The sequence below is a fragment of the Mustela nivalis genome (assembly GCF_964662115.1).
Source record: "Mustela nivalis genome assembly, chromosome: 10".
Taxonomy (NCBI): Eukaryota; Metazoa; Chordata; class Mammalia; order Carnivora; family Mustelidae; genus Mustela; species Mustela nivalis.
The window spans coordinates 5,160,872-5,182,881 of record NC_139029.1 but is presented as its reverse complement, the minus strand read 5'-3'; the positions used below and the strand labels follow the sequence as shown (position 1 = coordinate 5,182,881).

At 59.0% G+C, this 22,010-nt stretch overlaps 1 protein-coding gene across 8 annotated transcripts in view; it reads right to left on the bottom strand.

Moving 5' to 3' along the window:
• The window catches only part of SLC45A1 (solute carrier family 45 member 1), a 28,763-nt gene extending 7,867 nt beyond the window's left edge, over nucleotides 1–20,896 (bottom strand). For 4 of the 8 annotated variants that reach the window (XR_014299325.1, XR_014299326.1, XM_082685309.1 and 1 more), the window contains exons 1-8: nucleotides 20,733–20,896; nucleotides 15,238–15,658; nucleotides 14,588–14,680; nucleotides 13,932–14,156; nucleotides 9,141–9,883; nucleotides 6,397–6,550; nucleotides 4,718–4,894; nucleotides 3,642–3,847 (exon numbers count right to left, since the gene is read on the bottom strand). Coding sequence is in view for 6 of the 8 variants with exons in the window: in XM_082685309.1 (XP_082541435.1) it covers nucleotides 3,642–3,847; nucleotides 4,718–4,894; nucleotides 6,397–6,550; nucleotides 9,141–9,883; nucleotides 13,932–14,156; nucleotides 14,588–14,680; nucleotides 15,238–15,658; nucleotides 20,733–20,894 (2,181 nt within the window). In the remaining 2 variants the exon portion in view is untranslated. Of the gene's footprint in view, nucleotides 1–445; nucleotides 1,146–3,641; nucleotides 3,848–4,717; nucleotides 4,895–6,396; nucleotides 6,551–9,140; nucleotides 9,884–13,931; nucleotides 14,157–14,587; nucleotides 14,681–15,237; nucleotides 15,659–20,732 lie in introns of those variants that run through there. The other 4 variants (XM_082685307.1, XM_082685308.1, XM_082685311.1 and 1 more) reach the window with 4 other exon arrangements.
• Between the last annotated feature and the right edge of the window lie 1,114 nt (nucleotides 20,897–22,010).

Sequence of the window (22,010 nt, the reverse complement as noted above, 5' to 3'; positions counted from 1 at the left end):
CATTCTCAGATGTCTTCCTCTCTTCACCAGGGCACTGCCCTTCTCCCTAGCACAGGCCACTCCCCAACCCTGTCACCGCATCCTCCTGCCCTGCTGGTGTTCACAGCACTCACCGCCATCCTCGGGCACAGACCTCCGTGTATTGTCTGCCTCCTCCTACACCAGCTCCACGAGGGCAGACACTTGCTCACAGCTGGATCCCAGCACCTACCCTTGCCTGCACCCCCAGGGCACTGGATGGCTGTCTGTAGGGTGGGGGAAGGAAGGGATGGACGGATGGACGGATGGACGGATGGATGGATGGATGGGGGAGAATGAAAGAATGAATGAATGAATGAATGAATGAATGGCTGAATGAATGGACACGAGGCCTTCTGACCCAAAAGCACTGCGCACTCTGACTCCATTCTGGGATCAGTGGGCAGGAGATTGGTTCTGCACCTCGGCACGATTGACCTCTGGGGCTGGAGCATTCCTCGTTGTGGGGGCCGTCCTGTGACGGTGGGAGTTCCGAGGCATCTCCGGACGGTAGGCACCGGAGTTGTGACAACCAGAACCATCTCCAGACATCGCCGATGTCTTCCCGGCGGGGCCGGGGTGGCAACGTGCTGCCAGATGAAGGCCACTGAGCTCCACCCACCTCGGAGTCCCTTCCCCGAGCCCCCGCGGGGAGCACCCCGCTCCCCAGGGCACCTCTCCACCCTTGGGAGAGCCACGACGAGAAACCGTAGGCTTCGCGGCCGCCGTTTATTGTTTTATCACATATGTACATTCCGCAGGAGGCCAGTCCCACGTCCACCCGGGCCTCGGGCTTCTCACCAGGCGGCCTGCTCCAGACCCCCGGGCACGGGCTCCGGGCCAAGGCCGGGGCTCGGGGCTCAGACGTTCAGCAGGAGGGGTCGGTGCTCCTCCTCAGCGGCGTCGCTGGGAGGGATCTCATAAATGACAAACAGGGAGGAGTACAAGCAGCCCAGGAAGGACACCAGGCTCGAGAAATACATGACCCCGTTGGCGCTGCCCACGGCCGAGGTCAGAGGCCCCAGCACCAGGGAGACCAGAATCTGGGCCAGGAAGTACTGGCAGCTGAGCAGGGAGATGTCCACGCCCATGCCCCGCCGGGTGCCGTCCACGCCGGACCCTGCGAACTGACCCAGAAGGAGACACTGTCAGCGGGAGCCCTGGGCCGCGGCGGGACCCGGCCCCGCGTCGCCTGCAGGCCCCGGGCACCCGCACGGTCCACGCGCCGCCGGCTCACACTTTCCAGCGCCGACGCGCGCCGGGAGTTCAGCCAAGAGCTTAGTAACGTCTGTGCTCGGAGAGATGACGCCAGCGAGAAGAATCCGCCACTCGGCGCCGGACGCTCCCGCAGGCCCAGGCGGCGCGGAGGCTCTCCCCGGCCCCGACGGCCTGGCCTTGGCCTTCCTCTCCCCTGAAAGAAAGGCGGCCTGCCGGGCTGGGGGGGCACTCCGCGTCCTGGCTCTTCCCCTCTCCCAGCCTCTGTCGGCTGCGCGCCCTGAAATAGCCTCTCACGGCTCTGTGCCTGCTCCTTGGGCTGCTTTGCCGAGCCCCTTGTGGCCCCCAGGGTGGACAGGCCACGTTCCTTCCGTGCCACCCCGGCACCAAATGGGGGCTTGAGGGTGAAGACATGCCTCTGAGCAGAGCTGTTGGAGTGATGGTGGCTGGAGGTGGGGTGGGTCCCCTCCCTCTGCTCCCCGCACGGGCCACCACCCGCCACGAGGCAGCAGATGGGTGCCCCCCACCCCCGAGACACTGTGTGCACTGCCTGGGGCCGGCCTCCCGCATCCGGACCTTCGTGTCTTTGTGGCACCCGCAAGGTGCTGTGTGAATGCGCACGTGCGTGTCCTGGGGAAAGTGGGCCTCCCCCCAAGGCCTCAGCAGGGGTGCGGGGGGTGGGGGGCTGGCGATCACAGGTGAGCCCTGAGCCTGCGACTGGGCAGAGACTGACGGGAATGTGAGCCTCTAGAAGACTCTACAAGCAAGCGGCCCAAGGCTTCCAGGAGTGCTGACCAAATTCAGTTAGGGCGACCCGAGGCTCTGGGCGTCCCTTCGCACAGGGTGGGGCAGCCTCCCGCCAAGAGCTGGCTTTTTTCCCCAGTTTGTTTTCCCCAGTCAAGGGGGTCTCGGGCCTGCAGGGAACGGACAAGGGGATGGTGGCCACGGGGGGGTTGGGGGAAGCAGAGGCCCCAGCTAGCAGGGGTGGCGTCACTCAAGTCCTCTCCCCGCCCGGGTCTCGTCGCTGCTGCAGGCTTGGGCTGGCAGCACAGGGCTCACTCTCCGGCCATCACAGCCTCTGTCCCCACCGTTCCCGACCCGGGGGGAGGTGCTATCCTTGTGGCCACTGCCTGTGAGCGTGTCCGGGAGTCCCACGGCTGGCAGGGAAGGGGCTGGGAGGGGCCGCCACGGCTGCCACCCTCGGGCCCAAGGGCCGGCTCACTGTCACGCCTGGAGTCCCAGGCAGATGTGACTCTTCCCAAAAAACATTGTGCTCAGAGCCGGCCCCAGCTGAACTCATCAGATACTTGGAAGCCCCTAAAACAACTCAGGATGCCTCTTGGGCCAGGCCTGGGGGAGGCGACAAAGCCCCAAATCAAAAGGGGGGGGTGTGAGAAACCCAGGGGTCAGGGTGATCTTTTAATGCAGTATTTTCAAATCTCCAAGTTACAGCAAAAAAATCCTTGATGGGAGCATCGTCGGGGCAGGAAGGAAGGAAGCCGTGCCCCAGGCCACAACTTGATGCACCTTGAAAACATGACACCGAGTGTGACACGGGTTCGCCTCCGTGACACGTCCCGACAAGCAAAGGCAGAGAGGCACAGAGTGGCTTCGTGGTCTCGGGGGCTGGGGGCAAAAGGACGGGAAGGGGGACGGCTCGTGGGCATGGGGTTTCTTTGGGCTCTGAATTGATGGCGGCGCGATGACCCAGCTCTGGGGACACACTGCCCCCACCAGGAGTGGGCGGACGGCACGGTGGTGGGCGGCGGCCCCCACCTCCGCCAGCCGCTCAAGGACAATCCACACTGAGCCAAAGGTCAGAATCGTACATAAAGACAGGACCGAGTCTCCTGGCTTTTCCTCTGGCCTAGGCCTCGGCCCTGCGACTGGGCAGAGACTGACTGGAATGTGAGCCTCTAGAAGACTCTACAAGCAAGACTCCGGGGGCGGCAACTTCCCGTCTTCAAAGTCCTGACACTCTGATCAGCTGAAGCCTCCGCACTCATTCTTTCTTTAGAAATACCGGGTTAACCTACTGTTGACCTTGACCACTGGGTGTTTAGTGTCCCAGGTGAGGGCCTCCCTTGCCTCACCCGAGGCCCAGTGCTAACAGGCGACCCCAAAACCTGCCAGAAGGGAACACGAAGGGGTGGGCCTGCCCTGCCACTGTCCCAGCTGCGCGATCTTCCCCCACGGACGGGGGCGCCTCCCTGGGCCGCTCCCTGCTCACGTTTATGCTCTGCGCTCAGCAGCCGACTTTCTGAATGTTCAAACGGGCCCCCCATTTCCCGTGCGGGGCTGCTCCCCGGGCCACGTCTCAGGTGGGGTTTCTCCAGGCCGCCGGGACAGGGCAAGCCAGGCCCAGGCAGGCCTCTTCGGGACCCGAAGCAGAAACCGGAGACCCTTACCTTTTTGTTCTGGTAGTAATCACACAGCAGCGAGTAGGGCAGGGTGCACAGGGTGGAAAATAAAATCCCGTAGGTTATGCAGAGGGACAGGACCACGTAGAGGTTCCTGGACAGGGTGGCGAGCCCGGTCCCCAGGCCAAAGGCCAGGTAGGCAATGAAGTACAGCGTGCGGATGCTGAGGTATTCTTCTAGCTTCTCAAGAATCGCTGTGGGCCGGAAAGGCAGATGAGCAGCCCGCCGCACCGCCCGGTGGCCCCGGGGCCTCCGTGTCCCAGGGCCACTTCCCTGGGGCTGGCCCTACTGCTGGCCGGCAGCTCGCCCCAGACCAGAAGGCCTGCTTGGGGGTGGGGAGCCTGGGGCGACGGCTCTGGGGGCACCTGGGCCAGGGGGGTCTAGAGGGATGGCAGGCCCTGGGGTGGAAGCTTGGGGGTGCAGGTGAAGGGATCTTGGGCCAAAATAGCAGAAGGGCTCGGGGTGCAGGACAGGGAGGCAAAACCAAGCTGGCCTAGAGTGAAGGACGGTTTTTATATTCTTAGATGGTTTAAAAAAAAATCAGAAGGAGACAAGTATTTTGTGACACGTGAAAATTGTCTGAAATCCCAGTTCCCGTCCAACATAAAGGAGGTCCCACTGGGACTCGGCCACGCACGCGCCTCAGACAGAAGCATCTCGTCCATCCGAGGCGGCTTCCGAGCCTCCCGGGGCGCGCCCGGTGCTTCCCCGCAGGCTGTGTGGCCCGCGAGGCCGAAAGCGCCCACTGGCCCCTGACGGAACCCCGGGGCTGACCCCGAGGTGACCAGCTGCCACGTGAATCCACACGGGAAGGATGGGGGCGGGGGGTTGGCAGACGACCGTCTAGAGGTGACCTCCGTGTTCCTCCCGATGCCCCCACTTCGCCCTCCCCTCCCCGGGCCTGGCCTTTCTGCCCGCTGGCCCCAACCAGGTTGTCCCAAACAGGGGTGCCACGCCCACGACGGTGAAGACCAGGACCTCCCTTCATCCCACGACCCCACTAAAGCCACCCTTCCCACGGGGCCCCCCGAGCCCCCTCCGCACCCCCCCAGGGCGGCGGGTACCTGAGTAGAAGGCAGCACTGAAGGCGTAAATACACATCCCCCAGCAGCCCACGGTGACCCCGCTGTTGTACTTCTGATACTCCTCCGACGTGTGCGGGGCCTTGGGGTCTCCCTGAAACACCACCTCACCCATGAAGTCCGTGTAGAACAGCAGCAGCCCCTCAAACGAGAGCCACCCTGGCGGGGGGAAGGGCTGGTGACCAGCGGCCCTGCGGCCCCGCCTCCGCCCACAGGTGCTTCGACCCCGGCTCAGAGTAATTCACGTGCGGACCCGGAACCCGACCCGGAACCCGACGGAGAAAGTTCCTGCAGCCTCACTACCCGGAGACCACGCGACCTCTGCTAAGCTCGCGCAGGTCCCCACCGGTCGACGTCGTCGTGTTCTTTTTTTGTTTTTTAAGCAAATCGTCTTATAAACACAGGCTCTGTGGCGTGAAAGGTCATATTCTGTCCTTTGCCTAAACACTATCGTCACGAGGAGAGCGAACCCCTCACGCCGTCTCCTGCCCCTCACTCGCCTCTCCGCAAGGGGGACAAGAAGGTGGGGGGGAGCTGTCGCCACGGGCACGAGGGGGTGGCACGTGACCGCCGACGCGGATGGAGGTCCGCTGGGGCCCCTCCCCGCACACGCCGCGGGGCTCCGTTCCTCTGACGCCCGTGTCAGTGTCTTTGGTAGAGGAAGGGGTGGTGTTTGCTGGACCTCCTGAACCCCAGTAACTATCATATACACCTCCCTGTGCCATTTCGTGTTCCTAAACAGCCCCTTTCAATGGCAGCAAAGTATTGCACGAGGCAGACCCGCCCTGCCTCCATCTAACCCCTCCCTGCACTGCTGGCATTTTGCTTCCCGCCCCGCCCCCCGCACCCCTCCTCCCCGCCCCTGCCCCCCAGCGTCTGGCTCTTAGGAATCGTGCGGGCGGATCCCTGGGACGTAGATGCCCGGTAACAGGTCCGATTGCCTTCTTGCAAAGAATACCAGGGAGGGTCACTGGGATAAAGGCTATGGGCATTTTTAAGATTCTTGCCTGTTGCTAAATTGCCTTCTAGAGAGACATCCTGATTTACATCCCACAGTGTTCGAGAGCCCCGGAGCATCTCAAATTTGTAATCATCCTCAGAGGCTCGACAGCCTGACGGCAAGGAGATCCCGAACAGAATGAGATGCGAGCTTGGGCTTTTCCATGGCGATCGGCACGCCAGGGCTCGTGGGCTCAAGGCCAGTGCCGGGCCCCCGTGGGCACGTGGGAGTGTCTGTGTGTGTCTGTCTTGGCTTGAGGAGGAAGACAGCAGTGAGGCCCAGACGGGCTTAAGACCCAAGCTCCATCAGTAGCGTCCGTCACTTAACTGCGAGTGGTCCGAAAAGCTTTTGGTAACGGGAACCTGGACTCAGAGGAGACCAGGTGTCCGGCACGGGGGCAGAGCTGTGCCTCTCTCTGGACAACCTGGCTTACTTTGGGGCTGCCTGGAGGAGGCATCTCTCTGGCCCTTCCCAGGCCCCACCCTGGGTGGCATCTGGGGAGTCCACACGCATGGAAAGTGTCCCCTCGGGACAGGACACGGGGCTCTGGGACGCCCTGGGAGGCTGGCGGGGGCCGGAGCCCCAGGTCAGGCAGCCGCGCCCCCCGCAGCGAGCCCCAGGCCGGGACGCGGACGCACGGGGAGGTTGGCCAGGGGCTCACCCAGGAAGTGGTTGACGCAGAGGTTGCGCAGGGCCTTGGGCATGTGGCAGATGGTGACGCAGAGGTGCCGCACGGACAGGGGCTGCCCCGCCGGCTCGCCAGAGCCCGCCAGCTCGCTCTCATACTTGACGCCGTTCAGCAAGATGTTTGCCACCTGGGGAGGAGGGAGAGGAAGGGCGCACAGGCCGCTTGTCAGGGCACCGGGCTCCGGCCGTCCGGGGACGCGTGTGTTCACACGCACTTGTGCACACGCACACACACATGCACCCGCACACATGCGCGCACACACATACGTACGCACACGGGCACACACTCGCATGGGCACATACACAGGGCACGCATGTGCGTGCACACACACGCGTGCATACACTCGTGCTCTTACGCCCACGGCATGTACACATGCACTCACGCACACGCACACACGCACGCTGTGCAGCACCACCTGAACAGGACAGCCAGCATTAGGTCGTCTCGTCCCACCCGCAGCGGCCACGAACAAGGCGTGGTGGGGGGGGGGGCGCCTGCACTGTGGCCACAGGGTGAGCCGTCTGTGCCACGGAGAGGGAGTGGATACCGAGCCCAATGGGGGACACCCTTGAAATATGAGAACTATGGGTCGGTTCAAATCCAGATGTTACAAGTGTCCCTTCTTTTCTGGAACAGTAGGGTATAAAAGGGACTTATTGCAAGGGGCCTGGGGATCTGTCCCCTGTTCTCTCGGGCTGGTGTGACTCCCGCCTACACGGAGGCTGGGGCAGCCGAGGGAGCAGGTGCAGGGCGCAAACACACTTCCCCTGGCCCTCGGCGCGGATGGGTCTCTCCCTGGGGCCCAGGAGCACCAGGCCCGCGGCAAACCCGCTCCCTGATTCGCTTTGCCAACCCTTCCTGGCACGGAAAGGCGTCACTCCTCGGTCGCCCTGCCTGGGTCTGGCCAGACACCGGCTGCGGAGGCAACCGTTCTGCAAGCAGCAGGGGTGAGGAAGGGACGCCGCCCCAACTCCGGGGCCGAGGGAGCCCGTGCTGCTGTCGGCCAAGTGGGGAGACCCAGAGGAAGCGAAGAGCCCAGGATACCAGGTCCACGGGCAGTCACGTCCCCGGGGCTTGTCACCACGGCTGCCGGAGGAAGACCGCGGGAATGACACCTGCGTGCCCACCTGAGGCTGGATGCGTTCATAGGTAACTCGCGACCTTTCCTTTCCTCAAAGAGCTGGGGGCTCAGGTCATGGTCTCAGGGTCCTGCGATCGAACCCCGCCTCGGGCTCCCTGCTCAGCGGAGGACCTGCTTCTCTCTCCCACTCCTCCTGCTGGTGCTCGTTCTCCACCCCCCTCTCTTTTTCTCAAATAAATAAATAAATAAGTAATTTTTAAAAGCAGGCTCATAAATGATGCTGTACGGAGAATGGACCTAGAAGAAAGAATTCGCACAGGAGTTTCAACCGTAACTAAGGAACTGTATCTGACGCCCATCTGAACTGCCGGAAGTGGCCTCAGGTGACCCGCCATTGACAAGACCTCCTGTGGAGCACTCTGAAGTCATCAAGGGACCAGATGAAGCTAACACCCTCGAGCCGTTAGACTTCTTTCTTCCGACGGTAACGGGACTGCCTAACCCTCTAGTGGGTTTCGGTTCTTCAGACCTCCTGAGCCCAGGAGGTGCCCTCAGGACTTCGCCACAAGGACCCATCCTCACAGCAAGGGACAGTCACTCTCAAGACGAAGAAGGCTGCACGGGCCCAAGAAGAGCGAACCAGACATACAGACGCCCTTGACCTTTAACCCAAGAGAAAAGGAACAACAACCTCAAAATGCGTCTCCAGTCAGCCTCTCCGAACTGGGGCGTCCGTCAGCCTGGCCCAGCGTGGGGGTGGGGGCTGCCTGGCTGAGGAGCAAACCCTCCGGGGCCTGGGGGGGCTTCGGGTCTCAGGGACACGCCGGGCAGGACAGCAGGGGTGCCCCCGAGTGACCGCCTGCTGCCCTCAGGGCCGCACAGTTTCACAGAAGCTCCAGGTCCTCACCAGAACCTTCTCTCACCCTGTGACCCCGCTGGGGGCAGGCGGGCCCAGAACTGTTACGTCTGCTTCAAGCGAGCAGCAGAGCCCTTCTTTCACTGGAGGTGACCACGGACTCTGATGGCGGCGAGTCTCACGTGTCAGCTGGTGGCCTCCCCGCCCATCTGACGAATACGAAATACCACACAAACAGCTTTCTGGAAAGTTCTTCACCGGCCAGTCCATGCCTCCCGCTGCCTTTTAGAATCCAGAGTTCTGACAGCCTCGGGGCCGGCTGAGGATGGACACCGGGAGGGCCCCGACTCGTCCGCCAGGCCCTCCGTGGGGTGTCCATCCCGGGGGGACACTGAGCTCTGCGGGGCCTAGAGTCACGCAGCCCACGCGCGTGGCGGGCCCTGGGAGAAACACTGCGGGTGCTTCTGACAAACGCACCCCAGGGCCCTCTGCGCCCAAACTATCTTGGGGCCAATGTGGCCGCGTTTCAAAGCAGCGTCCCTTGGACGGGGACCGGCACGGTAAGCCGCTGCCGGACCCCCGACAGACCCTCGGAGCCCCCCAGCCTCTCCCCCGCCGCGCGCAGTCCTCGTGGGCTTCGACCCACCGACTTCCCGAGGCCTCTGGCCGGGGCAGGGTTTGGGTGGGCTTCCCGGAGCGACAGCCCCTCTTCCCGTCGAACTCCCGACAGGGTGCGGCCCCGGCGCCCTCTGACCTCTGCCCTCCCCCCTTCACCTCTACCTGCTGACTGAAGGTCACGTTCCTCCTCCGGCTGCTTTCGGGACCGCCGCCCCCTCCGGCCGCGTCCGGGATGGCCAGGGTCTGAGGTCTCTTCAGGATCCCGGCCGACCGCGGCTTGGGCGCGTCCAGGGAGCCCACCCTCAGCACGTCCCCGTCGGGGCCCGCGGCCAGGGCCCCCTCCCGCCCGTCCCCGAGGCCGCGGTCCCGGCGGTAGAAGCCGTCGGGGGCCCGGGGGAAGCTGACGCTGAGGGCCGGCCGCGGGGCGCTGCCCGGGAGGGCCAGGTAGGGGTCGGCGCCGGCCGGGAAGCAGTCGATGAGCACGCTGTCGATGTTGGAGGTGGCGAAGGACGAGGCGAACTCGCTGAGGCCCGTCAGGGAGCCGTCCCTGCTGCTGAAGCTGCCGTACTTGGGCGTGAGCGGGCTGAGCGGCGAGATGGGGCTGGAGAAGCTGGCGTAGGGGCCGGCGGCCGCGGGGCACGGCAGGGGCTCGCCCGCCCCGTCCTCGCACAGCAGCGGCGGCGAAGGCGGCAGCGGGAGGCTGGGGCTCTTCATGGCGGCCTTCTTCTCGCCAGGCGGCCGCAGGGGTCTCTCGGGGATGCTGACCAGGGTCAGGACGGTGGTGACGCTCAGGGTGACCGCGGTGAAGATGTAGATGACCCTCAGCTGCCCGCCCAGGGCTCTCCCGAAGCTGGTTCTGTCCCAGTGGATGCCCCCGACCACGTAACCGAATCCTCCTCCGAGGCCTGGGGAGAGAAGCGGAGTTAAGTACCCCCGGGCAGCCAGGGGGGTGGGGGAGGGCCCTCGCGAGTCGTGGGTCCGCGTCTGACTCAGTGGCCAAATCCGCTGCGAGGACACACATCCGGCCTCGGTCCCTCCTCAACCCCAGAGAGACTGTGAAGGAGAATGGGATTCCCCTGGGGGGCCTCTCCTGGTCAAGGGCCACCCCCCGGGGCTGCCTGGCCCCAGAGCAAACAGCATGGTGCCCACCCGTCCACATCTGTCCCAATTACCTGTGGCCTTGCCGGATTACTGAATGTCTACACTGGCTCACAGTCCCCTTCCAGGAGGCCCAGCCCCCCAGGGTCAGTGCCGGGCAAACAGGGAAGATCTCTTCTCCAACACACAGACCACACACGCATGTGGGGGGTGGGATTCACGTGGCCACCCTGGTGGTGCTCGCCTGAGGCCCGCGTCCTCATGTGCGGCCACCACTAGGGGTCACCCCCAATGATGACCAAGGACGGCGGCCCTCGCCCTCCGGCTCAGCAAGCCGGCAGGAAACAAGAAGGCTGCGGGGATCTGGTCCTCTGCTCCTGCTCGCGGCACCCCACGGCCTCGGGGAACAGGTGCACGTCAAGCTGATTCACGCAGCATGGCGTAAAAAGGTGGGCGATGCCATGTTGTGCCCAGCCAGCAGCACTTCACTCCAGAAAGTTCTGTTTCTCCGTCGCCCGCTCCCACGTCCCCAGGACCCCTGGCCCACCCCGCTGCTACACCCCAGGGACTGCGGCCTTATCTTATCTCGAGTCCAGCAACATTTCCAGCTGGTTGGGAGGTGAGTTTCCTCCGTTTCCTTCTGCTGCTGCCGAATGCCAACCGCCCGTGCGATCCGGCCGCCCTCCGCCTCGGGGAGAACCAGACTCTTGTAAAGCGGAACTTCTGCGGCAAGGCCTGGGCTCAGACACACGCAGCTCAGCCTTGCACGGGCCCCTCAAGCTGCCACGTGGCCCTGAAACCCATCACTTCACGGTTCTCCCCACCCCCCGGAGCGCCCTCATCTGTCCCCGACTGTCCCTACAGGCCTTGGAATTTCACGTCACCCCTCCTCTTGGTATTCCTAACTCCCCACCTTCGTGGTCCCCACGAGCGTCCCACCTCTCTCCAAGACACAATTGCTATTTTGTGGCCCTTAAATAAGGTCAGATTTGAGATAACCTCTATTGACCTTTTTTTTAAAAACAAAACAAAACAAAACAAAACAATGACTGAAACGGGAAAGAAACGGGACATCGCTCAGCCTCGAAAACAGAGACAACCCGATTCAAACATGGGCAAAGGACTCACAGATCTGTTTCCCAGCTATTTCTCCCAGGAAGACACGCCGATGGCCAGGAGGCGCTCGGAGGGGCCTCAGCGTCCGGAGCCCCCAGGGAAATGCAAACCGAAGCCACAATAGAGCCCACCTCGCACCCATCAGGATGGGTTGTATCAAAACGACAAGACAATTGTAAGTGTTGGTGGAGACGTGGGGGAAATCGTAACCCAACGGTGTTGCTGGGGGGCTCCTCAGAAAATTTAGAATTGAATTACTGTACGATCCAGCACCTTCCCGTCTCGGTTTAAAGCCCAAAGAACCGTAAGCTCCCCAAGTCTGTAGCAGCGTGAGTCACAAGAGCTGCAATGTGGCAGCCGCCTAGTGTCCAGCAAGAGGGGAATGGAGAAGCAGGAGGCAATCTCTGCGCACAATGGTGCGTTACTCCAGCACACACGGGAGGGACATTCTGACACTTGCCACAACAGGGACGACCACTGTCCGAAGTGAAATCAGCCAGTCACACAAAGACAAGCACCGCATAAGGCCACCCACAGGAGGGACTCCGAGCTGTCGAGATGGCAGAGACAGAGAGAGCACATGGAGAGCCTGGGGTTCTGGGCGTGGGGGCAGTTAGTGCTCAGTGGGGACAGAGTTTCAGTTTTATAAGATGAGAAAGTTGTGTGTGTGTGTGTGATGGGGGTGGGCGGTGGTGATGGCCCCACCACAACGGGAGTGTGTTCGATGCCACCAAACTGTTCACTTAAAATCGGTTAAGATGGTGATTTTTTTTTTAATGATGTGTATTCTAACACAACAAAAAAAGAAAAAAGGGACACGCGGGTGGCTCAGTCAGTTAAGCACCCGGCTCTTGATTTTGGCTCAGGTCATGATCTCGGGGTGGGGAGGTTGAGCCCAGGGTCAGGATCCGGACTCGGCGCGGAGTCTGCTCGAGAATCTCTCTTTCTGCTTCTGCCCCTCCCCCCACTCGTGCATCTGTGCATGTGCGCGCGCGCTCTCTCTCTCTCTCCAAAATAAATAAATAGATCTTTTTACAAAGAATAGCAACAATTCAGAAGATTGTCAGGTAAAAAACGGGGTTCGCCTTGCTCCCTCCCACACTCCAGCACTGGCCCAGCCGAGACCCCTGAAGAAATTCCCTGTGTGCAAACAGAGACAGCGTGGCATTTTCTAGAAGAAACAGCTGGGATTGGACAGACTGAGCAGTTTGCCCAACGTCGCCGCGCTGAACAGGAGGAAAAGCCCAGAACTGATTCCGCCTTCCCGATCCTGGAACCGCTGGCCTCACCCCCGTGTTCACCCAGGTCCTGCGCAAGCCGGTCTTGTTACGTCTTCCCCTTGACCTTTAGAAACACTTCCCGACGCTTTCTTAAACGGGAACATTTTAGTCCGTGTTTCGTAGAAGAAAGCCGGACGGACTGCTTTTCCGGGGATACTGTGATAAGCAAACAGCGTACTGAATCCTCCTTTCGCAGTCAGTTCTTTCGAAGCGCTCTCCGCTCTCGTGTGGGGTCACGGAGGGTAAGGCTCGCCCTCCGCACCCCTCCCTTCTGCTAACCGCACAGGCTCTGCGGCTCCACGGTCATTCCTGCCTCGTGTCTTACCTCCCGAGGCTCGTTTCTCCCATTGGCCGCACATGCAGCTCGGGTGTACGTGTGTGTGTCCGTGGCACATGCATGTGAGTGCGTGGCACTCACGTGTGCTCGACTCCTCATCAGAGGCAGACTCTGTATGTGGCAATTTCCCTGTTCACTCCAATGTGACCGGTCGGTCAGTACCCAGGCCACACGCGATCACACCGGGTGCGGCAGAGCGGCGAGCCCTGGCCGGTTCCCTGACACACCAGGTCCACAGAGGCCCTACAAGGCGACGCTCTGCCTCCTTATTTCGGCCCTCAAGGGTGTGAACAGCCAAACTTTTTATTGTCGACACGATGCCACTTTTCTGTGGACTTTTTGCCTTTTTTGGGGAGGGTGACATCAACGTTTAAAACGCCCCGCAGGTCGCGCTCATCCAGGAGGAGGTGCTGGGTCTTGGGGGGCAAACACATGCGTGAGGTCAGCTTTGCTCAGGCACACGTTCCGGCGCTGTCGGCCACACACCCGTGTTTGTGGATCTGTGATCCACGTTCAGAAAGTGTTTTTAGACAGAAACGCAGAAAACAGGTTGAAGTGCCGACGTGGTTGGTGAGAGTGAGACCCAACCCTGTCCCCTTCCTGGGCAGGGACTCCGAGCTGGCGAACTCAGGGCTTGCAGCGACTTTGTAGACAGCAACTCCTCGAACGGCGAGAATCAGGTGCCCGCAGGCGCATGCCCTCGGAGACTTACCCACGCACACGCGTGGCTCGTGCACGCCGGCGCGCAGGCCAACACACGGAATCCTGCTGAACTAGATCGTTGGAAATAAGTATTTTCAATCAGCTCATTGTTCATCCATTTAGTTGAGGTTTTTTTTTTTTTTTAAGATTTTATTTATTTATTGGACACAGAGAGAGAGAGTTTGCACAAGCAGGGGGAGCTGCAGAGGGAGAGGGAGAAGCAGGCTCTCCACTGAGCAGGGAGCCCAACGTGGAGCTCGATCCCAGGACCCCGGGACAATGACCTGAGCTGAAGGCTGACACTTCACCGACCGAGACACCCAGGTGTCCCCCACATTTGAGTTTTACAACTTGGGTTTTGCACTGAGGCGATCCGCAATGCCCACAGGAAAGGCGCCGCTGCGCCAACCGGAGACCTACCTGCCAGGAGCGCGTGGATGTTGAGGCCGCGGTCCTGGTCGGCGGGGCTGCACACGTCCATCATGTAGGCGTGGCTGGGGTTGTCGGCGGAGTCGGCGCTGAAGTCCATGAGCACCACCCCACACACGGTCAGGAGGAGGCCCCACTCGTGGTTGTCGGATGAGTCAGCCAGCGCCGTGCCCAGGTCCCTGCCGTTGAGCAGGAGCGAGAGGCCCAGCAACGCCCCTGCGGATGGAGAAACCGTCAGGCCCGGACCGCGGAGCAGCTCTGTCCTCCCCCAGACCCCAGGCTGGCCCCGAGAGTTCCTTTTCCACCAAACTTTAAGCAGAGCCTATGGGAAAAGTCCCCTCCAGAATCATCACGGTTTTTGGTTTTTTGGTTTTGTTCTCGATTTTGCTTGCATTGGGGTCTTTATTCGGTCCAGCTGAGTGGGAATGACCTAAATCTTAACTCGTTCTTGGAAAGCCAAGGTGCTAGATGGCCACAGTTAACTCGGGCTGGTGCCAGGGCGCTCGCTGCCACCCCACCTGTGGAATTTTATCTGTGTTGCTGCTTTGGTCAACGCTATTTTAGATTTTGCTAAGAGGAAGCAGTTGGGGACTGGTTTTTTTTTTTTTTTTTTTTTTCCACTTTATTTCAGTTCCAAAACAACAGACCTATAGCCAGGACAAGAATGAAAGGGCGTCTCCTTCCAAACCTTGAGGTACATCGGTCACTCCAAGCACCCAGCAGTGGCTGCAGTAGGAATCCTGAAACAGAGCGGGCCGGGGTCACGGCCGGGGTCCCCTCCAGCCCACCCCGCACGCCGCGCTGGACAGAGACAGCCCCGTCACAGCCCTCAGACACTTGCCCCCAAACGTCCCAGGGCGTCAAGCGAATAAAGCACTCGGGGCACACAGCCCCGGGCTAGAAACACGGAAGACAGACTCTTGGAATAGCTCGGCTTCTGCTCACATTTTCCACTCAGGCCCCTGGAAAACACTAAGTGGCCATGACCTTCCTTGGGAATCCGCAAAATTCCAGGACCTCCCCAGACCCAAACCACGTCAAGCTTTGGGGCTTGGATCCTCCAGGAATCCCTGGGGTCTGTGAAATGCCCATTCTGTGGTTTGGTTTAGACAAAGTCACGTAAACTACGGGGTGTGGTGACCCCACGGTGTTCTCCCACAGCCCCAGACCATGAGCATAGCTTCCCTCTTGCTCCCCCTCGTCCCCTTGGGACCCTCTAGCTGCTTCAACTCAGGCTTCTGGAAGCTTCCAAAGGTGTCCGGAGGCCGTCCGCCATCGGGGCTGAGCTGGGGCTCACCGAGGATCGGGCTGATGAACCACACCAGGCTGTAGAGCTGGTCGGGCAGGCCCATCTGCAGGAGCACTGGGGTCACGTACGCCGTCTCCATGGCATAGCTGAACTCGATGCCAAAGAGAATGCAGCCGTTGAACAGCAGCTCCCGGAAGGACCTCTGTGGGTGCAGGTCCCCAAAGTCCACCAAATCGATCGGACACGGGGTGTTGGGGGGTGGGGGTGGGGAAGGGCGAATGCACTTCCTCCTCTTGGGGTGTCGTTTGAAGTTGTTGGCCCGGTGGCTGATATGCCGGGTCACGGACCCCGAGTAGCCCGAGATCTGAGACCTCCAGAAGTCCTGAGGAGCCAAGCTGGGGAACGGGGCCTCTCCCGGAGGGGTGCTGCTCGCCGGGAGGATCATCGTAGGGGGGGCCGGTGCGTGTTCCTGTGGGGAAAGCCCATTTGGGGGGCAACAGTCACTCACCAGGGCCTCCGCCATCAGAGTTAATCTTTCCAGGTGGCTCCCCCCAGCTCCCCCGCTCCGACTAGCATCTGCTTATCCTTGTCCTGGGGGAAGGGAGGGGTTCTCAGAGCAATGTGCCCCCCAGGGTGGAGGCCTGCTGCTCCGGGATGTGGCTCAGGAGGCCACAGCCGGCGCGCTCTCACCGCTCAGGGGGACGATCCCCGTCCTCAGGTCCCTGCACTCCAGCTCAAGGGGACTGTCCCCTAAAGAGGCTCCAGGAGGAGGGCCAGGCAAGGAACCTCCTGGAAGGTGGGAGCAGCCGGGCTCCCCCTGGCTCTGAAGGGTGCCAGACTATTTTAGGACCTGCACCTATATTCAGGATGAATTTTGCCCCGGGGAGCAGAGAGGTGGGGAGACCAGACTTGGGGCAGGACCTGAGCACCTGTGCCCGGTCAGGGGACAGCCTTTCCTTCACGGGGCGGAAAGTCACAGAGGTCTCCCTGCCTGTCACTATGTCTCCTCTTCCTGGGAGGCTGGGGCCCTTGCCTAAAAGCAGATGCTTGAGTTGAATTCCAGGCCTTTCCTTACAGCCCCCGTGGGTGAGTGAATCTTTAGTCAAGTCAGGAGAACTGAGACTTCACTCTTGTTTGAAAATCCTCTCTTTAAAGAAATAAACCAAACACCCTGAATCCCACGTGTCCTGGATGACACCCTGAGTAGGGCTACTGTTTACCACAAAAAAAAAAAAAGCAGGGGACACAAAGAACAAGGAAGGGTGAGAGGTAGATCGTCTTCAGATCATCCTGTAGAGGAACATCCCCCGCGCCCAGGCCCCGGCTATGGAATTAGCAAGGACTCAGGCCTGGGCACGTGCCCCCTGGCGTCTGCAAACAGTCACTTAGAGGCCTGTTCCTGGGTGCAGCTGTTTTCACTGCTTCAGAATGAATCTAGACAGTAAATATTCAAAGAACGTATTCTAGTACGTTGACCCGTGCATTTTATTTTATTTTATTTTTTTTAAACTTTTTTTTTTTTAAGATTTTATTTATTTGTCAGAGAGAGGGAGAGAGAGCGAGCACAGGCAGACAGAGTGGCAGGCAGAGGCAGAGGGAGAAGAAGGCTCCCTGCCGAGCAAGGAGCCTGATGTGGGACTCGATCCCAGGACGCTGGGATCATGACCTGCTTAACCAGCTGAGCCACCCAGGCGTCCCGACCTGTGCATTTTAGCCGATGTCAATTTTACTAAGCACAGGAGAGGAAGGCTACCAGGATCAGAGGGAAAGAGACAGAGACAAACACACGAGGGGCACCTTCGAGGGTTCTGTCGGCTCTGGTGACAGCCTACCCCATCTGCTCACCACAAAGCAATTGCCTATGCTCCTTTGAGCTCCTGCGGGAGAAGTGGGCTCCCAACCCAAGTCAACTTTCCCAACATCGATGGGCTTCCTGACCCGGACTGTTGTTAGTTACCACGATCAATGTTACAGGCTTCCCCGCACACACCCCCCCCCCAAACTACTTTTAAGCTTTAAAAATGAAGCTCTGATTTCTGATGTTAACTCACCCCCTCCACCATGTTATGCCTAGTCCGTAAGCTCTTTATGAAGCCCTGGTCCGAAATGCCTCGTCACTCCAGATTTGTCTCCTAGACTCCCTGCCATCTACTCGGGTTGTTTTCCTTCTGTCCGGAAGACACCGGCAGTGGAAGTGCAGAATGCAGAGCCCCGTGGTAACCCGACAGCCCAGTCATCTCCCCATTCATTCTCCCTTCCACCTGCCCATCCATCCCCCTGTAACCACACCCCGCCCATTCCTCGTCTAGTCCGCCCTTCCCCCTTCCAAACACCCACGCCTCACCCGCCTGTCCGTTCACCTACACACCCATTCTCCCATCTGGTGAGTACTAAGTTCCAAGACACCGAGACCTCAGAGATAAAAGAAAGGCAAAGTTTTGGCCCCTGAGTTGGGTAGAAAGTGGAGGGAAGCAGTCTAAGCAGCGGGAAGCACCTGCGTCATCAGGAGATGCGCGTGCAGCCGCCGGGCGCCACGTCCACACGGTGAGAGGGAGTCACTGGGGAGGCATGAGCTGGCGACGAAGGGCCTTGTGGCCCTGCTGAGAGACGGGTTTCTTTTATGTTGTTGTTTTGTTTTGCCTTTTTTTTTTTTTAAGATTTTATTTATTTATTGGACAGAGAGAGAGAGAGAGAGAGAGGGAACACAGGCAGGGGGAGTGGGAGAGGGAGAAGCAGGCTTCCTGCCAGGCAGGGAGCCCGATGCGGGGCTCGATCCCAGGACCCTGGGATCATGACCTGAGCCGAAGGCAGACACGTAATGACTGAGACACCCAGGTGCCCTGTTTTGTTTTGTTTTTAAGATTTTATTTATTTACTTGAGAGAGAGAGCGAGCGAGCGAGAACAGAGGCAGAGGGAGAAGCAGACCCCACGCTGAGCGGGGAGCCCAATTCGGGATTCGATCCCAGGACCCTGAGATCATGACCTGAGCAAGAAGGCAGATGCTTACCCACTGAGCCACCCAGCCGCCCCTGCTACGAGATGGATTTCGCACTGAGAGGCCAGGGATGGACATACCCAGAGACCCAGTCTACTCTTCCTTCCTGGACAGCTGGGGATAAGATGTCTTACCTTGTGACCTTAGAAACATCCCATGCTCTCTCTAAAAGAAGAAAAGGTATACCTAAAAACCGTGTAGGCAAGGTATACTTCGTTAAAAATATAACTGGGGCGCCTGGGTGGCTCAGTCGGTTGAATGTCCTGATGATTTCAGCTCAGGTCGTGAACTTCGGATCGTGACGTCGAGCCCTGCATTGGGCTCCATGTTCAGCGGGGGGGTCTGCTTGAGAGTCTCTCTCTCTCCCTCCCTCTGCCCCCCTCCCTTCACACACACACACTCTCTCTCTCTCTCAAATAAATAAATCTTTTTTTAAAAAAACCTTTATGAAGAGGAAGTCAAACTTCATTTAAAAAAAAAAAAAAAAGCTCAATTCTTGATTCTTTTCCTCCTGTTCTAGCTCAGCCCATTGTAAATACTCCAGAAAAATCTTTCCTTTGGCCAGTCTTGCCTTCAAAAACCCAGGTGCCTGTTAGCATTTCCTGGAGTTTCACTCATTCCTTAAAACCACAGAAATAAGGCGCCCTTTGAATACTGCATGATGAGACCATCTGCTTAAAAGTCAGAAGGGAGGCCTTTAGCACAGGTGTGTGGGAGAGCTTGGCCTGACCCCACCGGTCCGGTCAGACCCCCCTCCCCACTGTGGTGACTACTCCCTCTTGGCCTCTGCACTGGCTCCTCGCCCCTGCCTGCACAGGGCACCGCTCTGTCGCATCAGCATTTTACCCCCATAAAGGGAACTTAGTGCACGGGCAAGAGACAACTTGCCTTTTGTTTTGGAATGAAGAACCACGGCCCAGTCTGGAAGAATTTCAGATTTAGACAGCATATGGTGGGAGCACACTCTTGCAAAGGGTTATGAACTATGTGGCTAGCCCGTGTCTCTGCCTCTGACGTGACCACGTCACCACACCCAGCCACCACCCCTAGCTTTCAAACACAGCCCGCAGCCGATTCTAGCCAAAGGGAGACCCCCACTCCCTTGCCTTACCCCACCCCCCCAGCATTGAAGCCAGAAATGAAACCTGGACTTCCCAGAAGTCTTCCCGGAGGGTTCATTTTTGAATTGGGGGATCGGCGTTCCTATTTCGTTTCAAGAATACATTTATTAAAAGCTATCCATGAAAGTTTAAGAAGAATGCTTAAAATTCAAAATAATGAAATAGTGAAATTTCAAAATAGTGAAATTTAAAATAATGAAATAGAATTTTAATACATGAATACAAATATTTACCAGACCATCTTGCTATCCTGATCATACTATGGGCATTAGTTCAGTTCAAATATATATATATATATATATATATATATAGAGAGAGAGAGAGAGAGAGATAGATATCTCTATCTATGTCTATCCCTGGCCCCACAAAGGTTCTAGGCTGTGCCCACCGTGTTTCTTGAAAACAGAGGATGTTTCAAGGAACAAATCCCTCAGATGGCACTGGACGATTAAACCACAAATGATTAATAACAATGCCCATGTCACTTGAATGCTAAAAATTACCCTACTATGAGCCAGATCATTTCCTCATCTCTCTCTCCTCTTCTTTATAGGACACAAGCTTTGCACCTGGGGTCCCAGGGGACCACATCCCTTCCCCACTCTTCCTTCCAACCATTCCCAAAGCTAATACTTCAAGGAAACCTTCCCAAGTCAGCGAAGGGCTGCGTGGACCCGAGGAGGTGTTCTAAATGCACTGGTTACTGACTCGGGGCCCATCCCTCCTGTTTGCTCTCCGGAATCCGGCCCCTCCCTGACAACCAATTGATCCCCAAAGCCCTGGTCAGTCACTGAACTTGGGTTTCCTTCGCACCTGACTCTACTTCCCTATAAAAGCTGAAAAACAGAAGCAGTATGGTAGCCTCAGAAATAATTTGAGGAGTTATTTGCTGATGAGATCAGAATGAACTGAATGGCCATCAGCTTCCCGTTGCTGCCCTGGCGAGAAAGCAGGAACCCTGGGCCATGAACTCACCATCAGCTTAATCCTGGGAAGCTGACAGAGGTCCTCCCAGAAGCCCCTGCCCTCTGGAGGGTTCGGCCTCAGGCGGGAGGCGAACCGGAAGCTGATGACACCTGCCCAGGTGACCGAGGACCAGGCCTCTGGCACCAATGAGCACAGCGTTAGCCTGGGGCAAATGGCAGCGTGCGTGCTCTCCCTGCTGGCCAGGGTGAAACCAAGCTGTCAGCCCGCCGCTACCCTCCAGTGCGCCGGGGGTTCCGCGGTCCGGGGGTGGGGGGGGGGGCGCGGCGACACCGGGGGGTTCCATTTACAGGTCAGTTAGTTAGACATTAAGGAAGAACAAAGGTCCCCGGGCCAACCTCCAGTCCCAGTCCTGGCACTCTGATCCCCCGGGGGCCTACGCCGAGTCGCTCCAGCGTGGAGCCGGGAAGCTGTGCCGAGCGCGGGGAGGAAACGCGGGTACCTGTGGTTCGAGACAGGAGGCATCCCTTTCCGAGGCCGGGCTCCCGCCTGGCCCGCGCGCAGCTCCGGTCCCTGCCCGGCAGCCCCCGGCCCGCTGCCGCTGCTGCTGCTCCTGCTGCTGCAGCATCACCCCGTGGGGCGGGGCCGTGACGTCACGCTGCATCCCGCGCCGCCCGGGGCCGGTACCCGCAGAGCATCCTTAAAGCGGCACCGCCCCGCCTCGGCCCGCACCCCTCCCGCCGCCAGGGCTCGCCCGAAAGCCCCAGAAACAGGTCCACTGTTGACTTCCGGTGGCCTCAGGCATTCCCCTCCCCCCCAATATTGCAGTTTTCCTTTAGGAATGTGTTGGTTACGGATGAATCTGATAACATTAGGTATTTGATTATCTTCCTTGGCCTAAGAGTTCTCATCCCCACCCCAACCCCCCACCCCCGATTTTAAAAGAAATGCACTCATTTTTGGCAATTCTTAAAAGCACTGTTGGCTCCAGGCACTGTGCCCACTGTACAGATCAGGTAAGTTGGTCCTGCCTAGAAATTTGGAAGAATTTCTTAATATGTATCTGGGTCTACTCTATGCCAGGCACTGTTCTAGGGACCGGGGATATAGCAATGAACAAAACAGATGAAAGTTCTCGCCCCTGTGGCCCAACTCTGTAGAGAGGGAGCGACACATCAAACAAGACACACAACATGAATTCGTGACATGCCTGAAGGTATTAACTCCCCAGAGAAAGAGCTGGAGAGGGTGGGGCTGGGGAGGGGGTGGCGTAGTTTTAAGCAGGGTTGTTTGTGAGTGCTTATGGAGAAGGTGACATGTGAAGAAAGACTAGGAGGAGGCCAGGGGTCCAGCCATGCTGATATGTGGGGGAAGGTCATTCCAGGCAGAAGGAAGAGCAGGTGCAAAGGGCCTGGGGTAGAAGGGAGGGGGGTGCTGAATCAAATAATGATAGAGCAGATAGATGGCCTGTAGTGAAATTACAACCACAGAAAATGTTACAAGAGGAAGCATGTGGCCCTGTGAAAGTTTATAATGGGGAGAATTTGACCTCAGTGAGAGGGTCGGGTGCTCCTTGAGGAAAGGGACACATAGGGACACATGGGAGCACACGAATGCTGAGTAAGTGTGTTCCAGGCAGAAGAGTCCACATAGGCTGAGCTCTTGTGACAGGAGAGGACACGGTGGGCGTAGGACTGAGGAACCAGTGGGGCTGGTTCAGGGATTAGGGTGAGTGGGGGCTGGGGAGGCTGAAGAGGTAGATTGGGCCCAGCCTGCAGGC